The 13,328-nt window shown below is 44.6% G+C and overlaps 1 protein-coding gene across 1 annotated transcript in view; it reads right to left on the bottom strand.

The window, feature by feature from the left end:
- Positions 1 to 13,328, bottom strand: part of LOC311233627 (pleckstrin homology-like domain family B member 1) — a 105,496-nt gene that overhangs the window by 34,072 nt on the left and 58,096 nt on the right. Inside the window, exons 8-15 of the mRNA XM_084320593.1 lie at positions 13,162 to 13,311; positions 11,437 to 11,574; positions 8,615 to 8,773; positions 6,563 to 6,673; positions 5,882 to 5,974; positions 4,513 to 4,713; positions 1,744 to 1,878; positions 321 to 485 (exon numbers count right to left, since the gene is read on the bottom strand). Of these exons, the coding sequence (XP_084176719.1) occupies positions 321 to 485; positions 1,744 to 1,878; positions 4,513 to 4,713; positions 5,882 to 5,974; positions 6,563 to 6,673; positions 8,615 to 8,773; positions 11,437 to 11,574; positions 13,162 to 13,311 (1,152 nt within the window). The remainder of the gene's footprint in view (positions 1 to 320; positions 486 to 1,743; positions 1,879 to 4,512; positions 4,714 to 5,881; positions 5,975 to 6,562; positions 6,674 to 8,614; positions 8,774 to 11,436; positions 11,575 to 13,161; positions 13,312 to 13,328) is intronic.

Below are 13,328 nucleotides of genomic sequence, written 5' to 3'. Positions count from 1 at the left end.
ATCACACTATCCCACTCAGGTCGCATCCGCGCTTAGCAGGCGCCCCGACCGAACTGTAGGAGTCGCCGTTTACAACGACCCGGACCCACCCCGCCAGCTTCTCCCACCCTCTAATACAGCCAATTGTATTAGTGTGAACGGCCAGCCAAGCTGGTGACAACCCCGGAGCTGTGAGCTGGATTCGAACACAGCTCCGGGGTTGGTGACGAACGCAATCTCCGCTACGCCACCTAACCGCCCTCAAGCGGGATTCCTTTTCTAAAAACAAAACGTAGCGACCACTAAGACACAAAGCGGCGCGTCGATGAGAGTCAACACACCTCCGCAGATAGAGAGTGGGCGGAGCCACGAGCGTTTGAGTGGCAGAAGAGGGCGGCGTCAGAGGACGCAAGCTGCTGGAATGACTGGATAGAGGCGGCGGAAGGGGAGGAGTCAGCCATCTGCATCCGGAAGATCTGGCTTAGCTGACTGACTGTGATGTATTCCTTTACACACACACACACACGCACACGCGCACACACGAGCACACACACACACACACACACACACACACACACACACACACACACACACACACACACACACACACACACACACACACACACACACAGCATACACACATAAACACACACACATCATACACACATAAACACACACACACAGCATACACACACACAGCCAGCATACACACAAACACACACACACACACACACAGCATACACACATAAATACACACACATCATACACACATAAACACACACACACACACAGACACACACACACACACACACACAAACACACACACACAACCAGCATACACACAAACACACACAACCAGCATACATACACACACACACACACAGATTTTGATATATGGAGAGAGCAGAAACAGAAGGGGAGGAAATTGTAAGACTGTAACCAGTAAACGATTGATTGTGTTTTGGTCGATAAGGTTGGAGATACAATAGTAGATACAGCAGGGGGGGAAAGATCAGTGAGATATACAATAGGAGAGATACAGTAGGACAGTGGTTCCCAAACGTTTTGTTTATGCGGACCACTAGATTGTTATCAAGAACTTTCTCGCAACACCTCGTATGCAAACAGTAAAAATAAATAAACATCAAACCTATATATAAAGTAAAGACCGGAGATGGGACGTGCGCTCGCGAGAGGTTAAAACTGTCGTAATGCACAAGCGCCACTATTTACCGATAATTATTAGCCTAATTTGAGAGAATAACAAACTATAATACCATGTTTTATATTAAACATTATATTCTATACATTTTCTGTTTTATTTAGCTTTTTTTTCTTCCACGGACCACCTGCAATACCCTCGCGGACCACAGTTTGGGAACCACTGCGGTAGGAGATACAGTAGGAGATACAGTGAGAGATACAGTAGGATATAGTGAGAGATACAGTAGGAGATACAGTGAGAGATACAGTGAGAGATACAGTGAGAGATACAGTAGGAGATACAGTAGGAGATACAGTGAGAGATACAGTGAGAGATACAGTGAGAGATACAGTAGGAGATACAGTGAGAGATACAGTAGGAGATACAGTGAGAGATACAGTAGGAGATACAGTGAGAGATACAGTAGGATATACAGTGAGAGATACAGTAGGAGATAGTGAGAGATACAGTAGGAGATACAGTAGGAGATAGTGAGAGATACAGTAGGAGATACAGTAGGAGATACAGTAGGAGATACAGCAGATGAAAGGTGTCTGTACCTCGCAGGGCAGAGCGGCTGGAGTGGGGGGGGAGGGGCAGAGCAGAGCAGCAGCAGAGGTAGTAGTGGAGTGAGGATGTCTGGTAGAAGCTGAGCCACCGTACATCTTAAAGACGTCCGACAGCCTGAGGTACTCCTGTTGCCCACAGCCAAAACAAAAGTACATCTTAAAGACGTCCGACAGCCTGAGGTACCCCTCTCTAAAGAAACTAGTCTAAATAATCTAGTCTATAGAAACGTGTCTAAAGAAATGAGTCTAAAGAATCTAGTCTTTAGAAACTAGTCTATAGAAACTAGTTTATAGAAACGAGTCTATAGAAACTAGTCTAAAGAAACTAGTCTAAAGAAACTAGTCTATAGAAACGAGTCTAAAGAAACTAGTCTATAGAAACAAGTCTATAGAAACTAGTCTATAGAAACTAGTCTATAGAAACGAGTCTAAAGAAACTAGTCTAAAGAAACTAGTCTATAGAAACAAGTCTATAGAAACTAGTCTATAGAAACTAGTCTAAAGAAACTAGTCTAAAGAGACTAGTGAATGTTTATTTTTGAGCACCTCTTCTTTGGTGGCCAGGCCACACCCAAGATGAGAAAAGGTTCACACACTGGGCAGTACATTAGGTACGCAGTGTTCCTGGCTCCAGAAAGCACTGCTAATTGATTCATCAACACTAATTCAACGCTTGTATCCTTCTTGTGACACTGTCAAGGGCAACAGCTTGTTTATGCTTTTTCTTTATCCACTTTTTCTCCTATTTTTTCTGTATTTTTCCTCCCATCCCAATTTAGTCGTTATGCCAATTCCCCCCTCCCCTTCCTGGTCGTTGCGCGCATGTGCCCCCCACTGGTCGGTCTAGGGAGCCCTGAAGTCTATCACATGCTTCCTCCGATACATAGGAGACAGCCAGCAGCCTCTTTTCACCTGGCAGCGAGGACTCTCATTGGTGAAGTGTAACGCGTGGGAGGTCACACTACCTTCACCATCTCCCTCCCTCGCTGTGCAGGCACCCTCAGCGACCTGTAGGAGTCGCTGTTTACAATGACCAGATTACCACCCACCGGCTTCCCTCCCGCTGACTCTGCCAATTGAGCCAGTATGACGACCGGCCAAGCCGGAGGCACCGCTGACAGCCGGATTCGATACCAGTGTCTCTGCAGTGGTAGACAGACGCTTAGTCCGCTGTGCTACCCGGCCGCCTCAGCTTGTTTATGCTTGAAGGCTTGAACTCTGGCCAAACAGCAAGGAGTATCCATGTCATTTCCCAGAGCACCTAGTACATACAGTACATAACACTAGATACTCCATACAAAGACCAGACAAAACACATTTCCCACAATATGTCCCCTTGAGCACTGCCCCGATTTCAATCTTAGTCCTACGGTTCTGTTGTGAGGAGGACATGTGATAGGATATGAGGAGGACATGTGATAAAAAGGAAGACATGTGATAGGACATGAGGAGGACATGTGATAGGACATGAGGAGGAAGACATGTGATAGGACATGCGGAGGACATGTGACTCGCCAACATATTCCTTCAGCCACAAAGGCACCCAGAGAAATTCCTCCAGGTGATGTCACAGAGAGGAGAGCAGACCTCTAGTGAACTGATGTCACAGAGAGGAGAGCAGACCTCTAGTGAACTGATGTCACAGAGAGGAGAGCAGACCTCTGGTGACCTGATGTCACAGAGAGGAGAGCAGACCTCTAGTGAACTGATGTCACAGAGAGGAGAGCAGACCTCTAGTGAACTGATGTCACAGAGAGGAGAGCAGACCTCTAGTGAACTGATGTCACAGAGAGGAGAGCAGACCTCTAGTGAACTGACGTCACAGAGAGGAGAGCAGACCTCTAGTGAACTGACGTCACAGAGAGGAGAGCAGACCTCTAGTGAACTGATGTCACAGAGAGGAGAGCAGACCTCTAGTGAACTGACGTCACAGAGAGGAGAGCAGACCTCTAGTGAACTGATGTCACAGAGAGGAGAGCAGACCTCTAGTGAACTGATGTCACAGAGAGGAGAGCAGACCTCTAGTGAACTGACGTCACAGAGAGGAGAGCAGACCTCTAGTGAACTGACGTCACAGAGAGGAGAGCAGACCTCTAGTGAACTGATGTCACAGAGAGGAGAGCAGACCTCTAGTGAACTGATGTCACAGAGAGGAGAGCAGACCTCTAGTGAACTGATGTCACAGAGAGGAGAGCAGACCTCTAGTGAACTGACGTCACAGAGAGGAGAGCAGACCTCTAGTGAACTGACGTCACAGAGAGGAGAGCAGACCTCTGGTGACCTGATGTCACAGAGAGGAGAGCAGACCTCTAGTGAACTGATGTCACAGAGAGAAGAGCAGACCTCTAGTGAACTGATGTCACAGAGAGGAGAGCAGACCTCTAGTGACCTGATGTCACAGAGACAGAACCACAGGACTGATCATCACATGTCGTCCTCACGACAGAACCACAGGGTTGAGGTTGAAGATTGGCAATTTTACACAAATTAATCACACACTGCAAACACATGAGAAGATCACCACACATCATGTAGTAAATATGCACAGTGATTGCGCTCCATCACAGATGATCTCACAACGTCATGGCTGCAGAGTAAATCATTTGCACAACTCCTGGAAATGACCAGGTTGACCGAGCAGGACGTGCACACAGAGCCACTGCTCCAACACACCATCAAGCCATTCGTTTTAGTGGTGAACTGAAGAGCCATCAGGCTTTGTTAGGTTTGGTCAAGAACGAGGGCCGTGCAGATGTTTACCTCTTGCGGCCTAACTGAACAGAGCTCAGGAGAAAGGTCAAAGGAGGTGGTGCGGGAGAAGGAGGTGGTGCGGCAGGAGGAGAAGGAGGCGGGAGAGGGACAGGGACTGGGCAGAGGAGGACCGTCCTTCTCGACAAGGTCCGGTTCACTGATGTAGAGCAACTCCTGTTTCGACAGGTTCATCGGCGCCTCGGAGAGCCTCTTTGGAAAGACAAGGGTCACGTTTGTCGAAAATCAGTTCCTTCCTCGGGTGTGTACAGCCTGAGAACACTCTAATGACCATGTCACGGTGGCTATTGTGGCCATTGAAAGATCTTCTAAGATAGAATTATGAGAAAGCTTGAAGAAAAACATACATCTGAAAGGGTTATGAGTTCATCTGTGTAAAAAAAAAACTCCTGTAATAATTAATAATTAATTTCCCTGCCAGTAATTGAACCCTTGCACTGAAGAACCATATAAGTCAATTTTGTTAAATCTATCCAAATAATTTGGAGCGTGAATGTGATATATCACCAGAAAGACTCTACTAACTTACCATCTTTAGATAATAAAGTACTCAACCTCTACTGTCTTTAACTATGCATGAACACAACACTCTAACTTACTATCTTTAGATAATAAAGTGCTCAACCTCTACTTTAACTATGAATGAACACAACACTCTAACTTACCATCTTTAGATAATAAAGTACTCAACCTCTACCTATATGAATTGAAAATGGCTATATGAATTGAAAATGGGGGACCCTGATGGAAACAAGACAAACGTCTTTCTCAGGTCTGCATCCCCTTAACAATTGTATGTATTGAGCCATACTGTATTGTACCCATTCTGCAATCTGTTAAATAAAGTTTTCATTCATTCATTCATTCATTCATACTGTCTTTAACTATGAATAAACACTACACTCTAACTCACCATCTTTAGATAATAAAGTACTCAACCTCTACTGTCTTTAACTATGAGTGAACACAATATTCTAACTTACCACCTTTAGATAATAAAGTACTCAACCTATACTGTTTTTAACTATGATTGAATGAACACAACACTCTAACTCACCATATTTAGATAATAAAGTACTCAACCTCTACTGTTTTTAACTATGATTGAATGAACACAACACTCTAACTCACCATATTTAGATAATAAAGTACTCAACCTCTACTGTTTTTAACTATGATTGAATGAACACAACACCATCTTTAGATAATAAGGTTTGAAAACGTTGTTCCTCTGAAAACAACAAACAGAATTATACATGGTTCTTCGTCTGAGGGACTCTGTTGTAGTCTATGTTACTTAGAACCAGTGGATGGTAGAACCAACACAGTGGTGTCGTGTGTCCCCTGCTGCTTGCCGTACCTCAGAAATGTTGATGTAGAGTTTGGGAAACCTCCTCTCTCCCGCGTGGCTCCCGTGGCTCCTCTTCTCCAGGACACACAGCGCCTCCTTCTCCTGAGGAGAGACGCGTCACGCCGCTCAGTTCAGGTCATCGTTAACTAGGGATGCTCGATATTGGCTTTTTTACCGATACCGATATTCTGATATTGTCCAACTCTTAATTTCCGATACCGATATCAACAGATATCAACCGATACCGATATATGCAGGGTTTCCCCGTCCAAAAAACTGAATAATTTCAGGTAACTAATCATTTCACTGGATATATATATAACAAATATTGTTATTGTTTTTTATTTTTTTTAAACCGATATTTTCCGATATCACATTTTACTGCCGATATCGGCCGATAATATCGGTCGGCCGATAATATCGGACATCCCTATCGTTAACCCTTTCACTACCACACTACCAAATGGGTAACCCTACTAACGTGCAGCCAGATAGCTTTCTAATGAACGCACAGAGAGGAAACTGGTATCTTATCTTCTTGTCTCTCTCTGGAGAAGACGATAAGCTAATTTCCCAACATTTTGGCGTGTTCCTTTAAGTAAAGCACTGTAGCGCCAACACTTTGTTTACGTTCCACCACTGTGGCCTTGTTAAATCTGGGAGGTCCAAATGCACAAACAAGAGACTGACCTTCTGGAGCAGCTGCAGAAACAGGTTCCTGTCCTTGGCCAGCCGCTCACACTCTTGGGCCGCCTGCGCTCCCAGCTGCTGGGCCTGGGCCTCCAGAACCTCCATCTTCTCCTGGACCAGCAGTCAACATACAGTACATTTAGATCTGGACTTTTGTTTTGTTTCGTTCGTCACGTATAAAGTACAGGTACATTACAGTGAAATGCTTGGTTCTGTATGAGCCCCATGAGAATGTGCTTCATACAGTAACAAAGTACAAAAAAATAATAAAGACCAAACAGTATAGAAAATATACAATACTAATACTAATATTGAACAATGAGGTACAAAATGCAAACTTTTTTTTAAAATGCAAAATGCAAAAGTGAGGGATTACAAATATTTTTGTAATAAATACGTAGATAAAATATGGTGTAGTGTTAGATTTATCAATATCTGTACATATCCCTTACCTACTCTTACTAGTTACACTGCTGGCCAGTATGAGTTCAAGTTTCATGTTTTGTTTTATTTGTCACATATGGGGTACATGTACTGCATTACAGTGAAATGCTTGGTTCTGTATGAGCCTCCTGAGATTGTGCTTCATACAGTAAACAAGTACAAGAATAAAGACCAAACACTATACTTACTACATAGTGTCTTTATACCTGTATCGTTTGGCCAAAACGTCCTGTCTATAAAAGGCAGCCAAACGTGGAACAGTCTCCCCATTTCCCTAAGGGAAAGCCCCACCCTTGCTTCTTTTAGAGGGCAACTCAAAAAATGGCTTAAGACCAACCAGTCATGTGAACACATGTGACATATCTCTAGCCACTAGTATTTTTGTGTATTGCTGCTATGTATTTGTAAATTTCTTACCGTTTTATGTTAGATTGGAATATTGAATAGACTCTTCACTGTTAGATTGGAATATTGGAACCTATTCAACTCGATCGAATGACTGGATGGTTCTTAGGGTCCGTCAAGTTTGTTCTGATCTAGGGAAGTCAGCTTTTTCCTTTGATGCCTCTAACTCATGGAATGTCCTTCAACTCTCTCTGAAATTGGAGGTTCTCCCTTGCCTTGGTATGTTTAAGCGTATGATTTCAGACCATTGTGTGACTACCTGTAACTGTTTTAGCTGATATTTTTTAATTATTTTAAAAGTTTTTTTAATTAAAAATTATCTGTGAATATTGTTTGTATTATGTACTGTTTACATTTTGTACAATCGTCATTTCTGTAAATGAGGGAAACCTCAGAAGCTTACGATTTTAAATAAAGGTTGAAATTTAAATGAAATGAAATGTGTCCTGTTTTTATATATTTGTACATGTCTTACTGTTTTTTTTAACGTGTCCTGTTTTTATGTCTGGGGACAACGGATGGAAATTAGCCTCGTGCTAAATCCGGCAATTTCTACACTTCACTGTGTTCATTCATTTTGCATGGTCCCGTCCAAATAAACAAATAAAGTAAAAGTTTACGTGAGGGTGTAAAAAGTACCCAGAAATTATACTTAAGTGAAAGTATGGGTACCGTCTCAAAATCTTACTCAAGTAAAAGTCAGAGTATCTGGCTAAAAACACACTTGAGTATAAGTCAAAAAGTTTCTACTCTTAAACTTAAGTACTAAAAAGTTAAAACCTTTTTTCTGACTCTATTATTCTGATAGCAGGTGTTTAATCAAAGATCCACGTTTTCTGGTCTTGCACAAAGACCAATCAGCATGGGTATGGGCGGGTTCATTTTCCATTGATGGGGATTTGATTGGCTGTTTTTAAATAAAGTGCGGCCGCAGGATTAATAACGTTAACGTTAGTTCGACCAGAGAAACAAATATACTAATTAAAATAGTTGGACCTGTGAGATGTGTACTTTGTAGGTCTGCATTTTAAATGTAAGGAGTAAAAAGTATGTTTTTTTTCTCTGAAATGTAATTGAGTAAAAGTACAAACTCAATTCAAACCTAATAATACTTGAGTAAAGTACAAATCCCCCAAAACAGTACTTAAGTATTGTAACGAAGTACAATTACTCAAGTACTTTACACCCCTGCTTGCCACCCACCTTCCTCTTGGCCACGCTGCGGTGGTAGCGCGCCCTCTCCTGGAGGAGCTGTGTGCTCTGTGCCTCCCTCTTCTCCTCCCGACTGCTCTCCTCCTCCAACCGACAGAACTCCTGCTCCTCCAACTGCTGTTTGGTCCCAGACTTCAAAGCCTCAGCCTCCTGGTACACACACACATTATATATATATATATACACACAAATATTATACACACACATTTTATATATATATATATATATATATATATATATATATATATATATATATATATATATATATATATATATATATATACACACACAGATTATATAGACATATTATACATACACACACACATATGTAACGGTTGTGACATCCGTCACCTTAAACTTCGATGCCCAGAGGGAGTTTCGAACCCGTGGTCTGCCACACAACGGGTCGACAGCACAGACCGCTATACCAAGAGGTGAACTCACTGCTTTGTAACGTGTCTATGTGTCTTTTGAGGGTGAGAGTGAGTTCAACCCATAGTACCGCTACTCGCCCCAGTCACTTCACAACACATATATACACAGATTATACACACACAGATTATATACACATAATACACACACACAGATTATATACACATATTATACACACACACACATATATACACAGATTGTAATTTTGGACTTGCCTGTTCTATTAAAAATGTTTCTGTTCTGGTGTTTGACATGCCTGCTAAAGTGGCTAAGAACTACAAACTACAAAAAAGTGCAAGAACAACTTTATATCAGTTATACAGCTTTCTTTTAGCCCTTTCTCTTTTGCTCCCATCCCCCAATTGAGTCATTATGCAAATTCCCTTCCTGGTCGTTGCGCTGCCCTACTGTGGATCTGGAGAGGGTATAGACTATACCACATGCCTTTGTCGGTCTGGGGAGGGTGTAGACTACCACATGCCTTCCTTTGTTGGTCTGGGGAGGGTGTAGACTACCACATGTCTCCTCTGTCGGTCTGGGGAGGGTGTAGACTACCACATGCCTCCTCTGTCGGTCTGGGGAGGGTGTAGACTACCACATGCCTCCTCTGTCGGTCTGGGGAGGGTGTAGACTACCACATGCCTCCTCTGTTGGTCTGGGGGAGGGTGTAGACTTCCACATGCCGCCTCTGTTGGTCTGGGGGAGGGTGTAGACTACCACATGCCTCCTCTGTTGGTCTGGGGAGGGTGTAGACTACCACATGCCTCCTCTGTTGGTCTGGGGAGGGTGTAGACTACCACATGCCTCCTCTGTCGGTCTGGGGAGGGTGTAGACTACCACATGCCTCCTCTGTTGGTCTGGGGAGGGTGTAGACTACCACATGCCTCCTCTGTCGGTCTGGGGAGGGTGTAGACTACCACATGCCTCCTCTGTCGGTCTGGGGAGGGTGTAGACTACCACATGCCTCCTCTGTTGGTCTGGGGGAGGGTGTAGACTTCCACATGCCGCCTCTGTTGGTCTGGGGGAGGGTGTAGACTACCACATGCCTCCTCTGTTGGTCTGGGGAGGGTGTAGACTACCACATGCCTCCTCTGTTGGTCTGGGGAGGGTGTAGACTACCACATGCCTCCTCTGTTGGTCTGGGGAGGGTGTAGACTACCACATGTCTCCTCTGTCGGTCTGGGGAGGGTGTAGACTACCACATGCCTCCTCTGTCGGTCTGGGGAGGGTGTAGACTACCACATGCCTTCTCTGTTGGTCTATGGAGGGTGTAGACTACCACATGCCTCCTCTGTTGGTCTGGGGAGGGTGTAGACTACCACATGCCTTCTCTGTTGGTCTGGGGAGGGTGTAGACTACCACATGTCTCCTCTGTCGGTCTGGGAGGGTGTAGACTACCACAATATGTCTCCTCTGTCGGTCTGGGGAGGGTGTAGACTACCACATGCCTCCTCTGTCGGTCTGGGGAGGGTGTAGACTACCACATGCCTTCTCTGTTGGTCTGGGGAGGGTGTAGACATGCCTCCTCTGTCGGTCTGGGGAGGGTGTAGACTACCACATGTCTCCTCTGTCGGTCTGGGGAGGGTGTAGACTACCACATGCCTCTTCTGTCGGTCTGGGGAGGGTGTAGACTACCACATGCCTCTTCTGTCGGTCTGGGGAGGGTGTAGACTACCACGTGCCTTCTCTGTTGGTCTGGGGAGGGTGTAGACTACCACATGCCTCCTCTGTCGGTCTGGGGAGGGTGTAGACTACCACATGTCTTCTCTGTTGGTCTGGGGAGGGTGTAGACTACCACATGCCTCCTCTGTCGGTCTGGGGAGGGTGTAGACTACCACCACATGCCTCCTCTGTCGGTCTGGTTAGGTTTCAACATTTTAAGAGGGGGGTCTTCCCCCAGAAAATACTGAGCTTCATTTCCTGCTTTCTGGTGAAATTTTCTGCACCAATTTGTGCCTTTTCTGCATCAATTTATAGTGGAAATGTCTTTATTTATGTAAAGGAAAAGACAACCTTCAGATACCCACTGACACAATGGGATATATATATATATATACACTGTAATATAATATATAATAGAATGGAATATAATGCAGTAAGACTCTCAGACATTCTGTATTGCTTTCAGATATTTATTATCCTGTATTATTATATATAGTTACCGGTATAGCTATATTTCTTGAGGGGGACAAACAGACCTCTTCTCGTTATTGAGGGGGACATGTCCCCTACAGCCCCCCCCCCCCCCCCCCCCCATTCCCCTAAAACAACACCTATATCAAAAAGTGCTGTGGGGGGGAACAAAGGCAAGACATTTGGTCCACCAAGACAAATTCCTGGACATGGAATGTACTTAAGCCAGTTCTCCTGTCCGTCCTCACCTTCTGTCTCGCTCTCTGGGTGGCCATGTCCAGCTGGCAGAGCTTGAGCTGCAGCTGAGCGATGATCTCGGACTCGACCTCCACCTGCTCGCGCTCCGCCTGCCGCTCCCCCTGCAGCAGGGCCTGCTCCATCTCCACCTGGGAACAGTTCAGGTAGATCTTTAATCTCCACCTGGGAACAGTTCAGTTAGATCTTTAATCTCCACCTAGGAACAGTTCAGTTAGATCTTTAATCTCCACCTGGGAACAGTTCAGTTAGATCTTTAATCTCCACCTGGGAACAGTTCAGTTAGATCTTTAATCTCCACCTGGGAACAGTTCAGGTAGATCTTTAATCTCCACCTGGGAACAGTTCAGGTAGATCTTTAATCTCCACCTGGGAACAGTTCAGTTAGATCTTTAATCTCCACCTGGGAACAGTTCAGGTAGATCTTTAATCTCCACCTGGGAACAGTTCAGTTAGATCTTTAATCTCCACCTGGGAACAGTTAGGTGAGAGGGTCTTTAATTTTGTTTCCGGATATTGGACATAAAAATGGTCATTCCATAAATCGCCAAAGTTTTACCAGCTGCTATTGCACCATTGTCCAATTGTCCGAAAGGGGCTAGGGAGAAGCACTAGGCTTGTCGGGCCCTACCCCTGAAGACTTACGTTTAGTTTTTTGAACGGCCCATCTAAGGTTTCTCTCCGCCACATCGCCTGTGGTGCTTTTTTCCTATTGCTAGGTTTTTAGTGAGTCTTTCCTTATCTTCATTGGGGAATGTATGGGAGTGAGGAGAGAGGAGAGAGGAGGAGAGAGCAGGGCGGAGGAGGGGAGAGGAGGAGCTTTGTTATCACAACTCTGTTCCTCTGAGGAATGAGCCAATCAATACGAGCCTGTAAAGATCCATGTGAAAAAGACAGAAGTGTGGTTGTGTGTCTGTGATGTGTCTGTGTGGTTGTGTGGTTGTTTGGATTGTATGGTGTTCTTGATTTATTGTGATGTTTCTTCTTGACTTTTAACTTTTTTAAAGAAGACTTGTTCAGCCCATGGGGGCATTACCTTGTGATTTCGGGCTTTACAAATAAATTTGATTTGATTTGATTTGATTTGATTTGATTTGATTTGATTTGATTTAGATTTGTTTTGTTTCGGTCTGATGTGTGGGTTGGAGTCGCGCAGGGAGAGGTTTGATTTCACTGCTCACACCTCAGACTCTGCCAAGAAACGTCTGGAGAAAACCATGATATGTTACTGTATCTATAGTATACTATAGCAGCAAAAACACATGATGTTACATGGCAATGGTTAATGGTGTATTATAACAATATATTGCATTTCAAACCTTTATTTCAACTCGTAGGACAGAGGGTTACCCTCATTTACAGCGACAACGAGCTTACAAAACAAGACATAGTTTATCAGCAATTGCATACATATAGGCACAATAAATAAGAATAAACAATAAAAAGATCTGCTAAGACAGCTACAAGTCAGTGGTCAGAGATCATACTTTTAAATGCAGCAAGAGAAGGAAGAACCTTCAGCTTCAGTCGGAGGGCGTTGCAGGTGTTGAAAGCATCAAAGGAAAAAGCAGTTCCTAGTTCAGATGATATACGGCTCGACGGGACCCATCAGGGGGCCGAGACCAACAACATGTGGGTCTGAGACACACCACACAGATACACACACACACACACACACACACACACACACACACACACACACACACACACACACACACCTCCTGTCTGGTCTCCTCCTGGAACAGCTCCAGCTCGCTGACTTTGTGCTTCAGCTCCTCCAGCCGGGCCAGAACCCTGCTCCTCTCCTCCTCCTGATCCTCCTCCTCCCGATGCCCCGCTCCTCCTGAGACAACAGACAGCTCCTCGCGCTGAGGGCGGAGGAGGG

This window comes from Notolepis coatsorum, assembly GCF_963971535.1.
Source record: "Notolepis coatsorum genome assembly, chromosome: 8".
Lineage (NCBI taxonomy): Eukaryota > Metazoa > Chordata > Actinopteri > Aulopiformes > Paralepididae > Notolepis > Notolepis coatsorum.
This window is presented reverse-complemented; position numbering and strand designations above follow the sequence as displayed.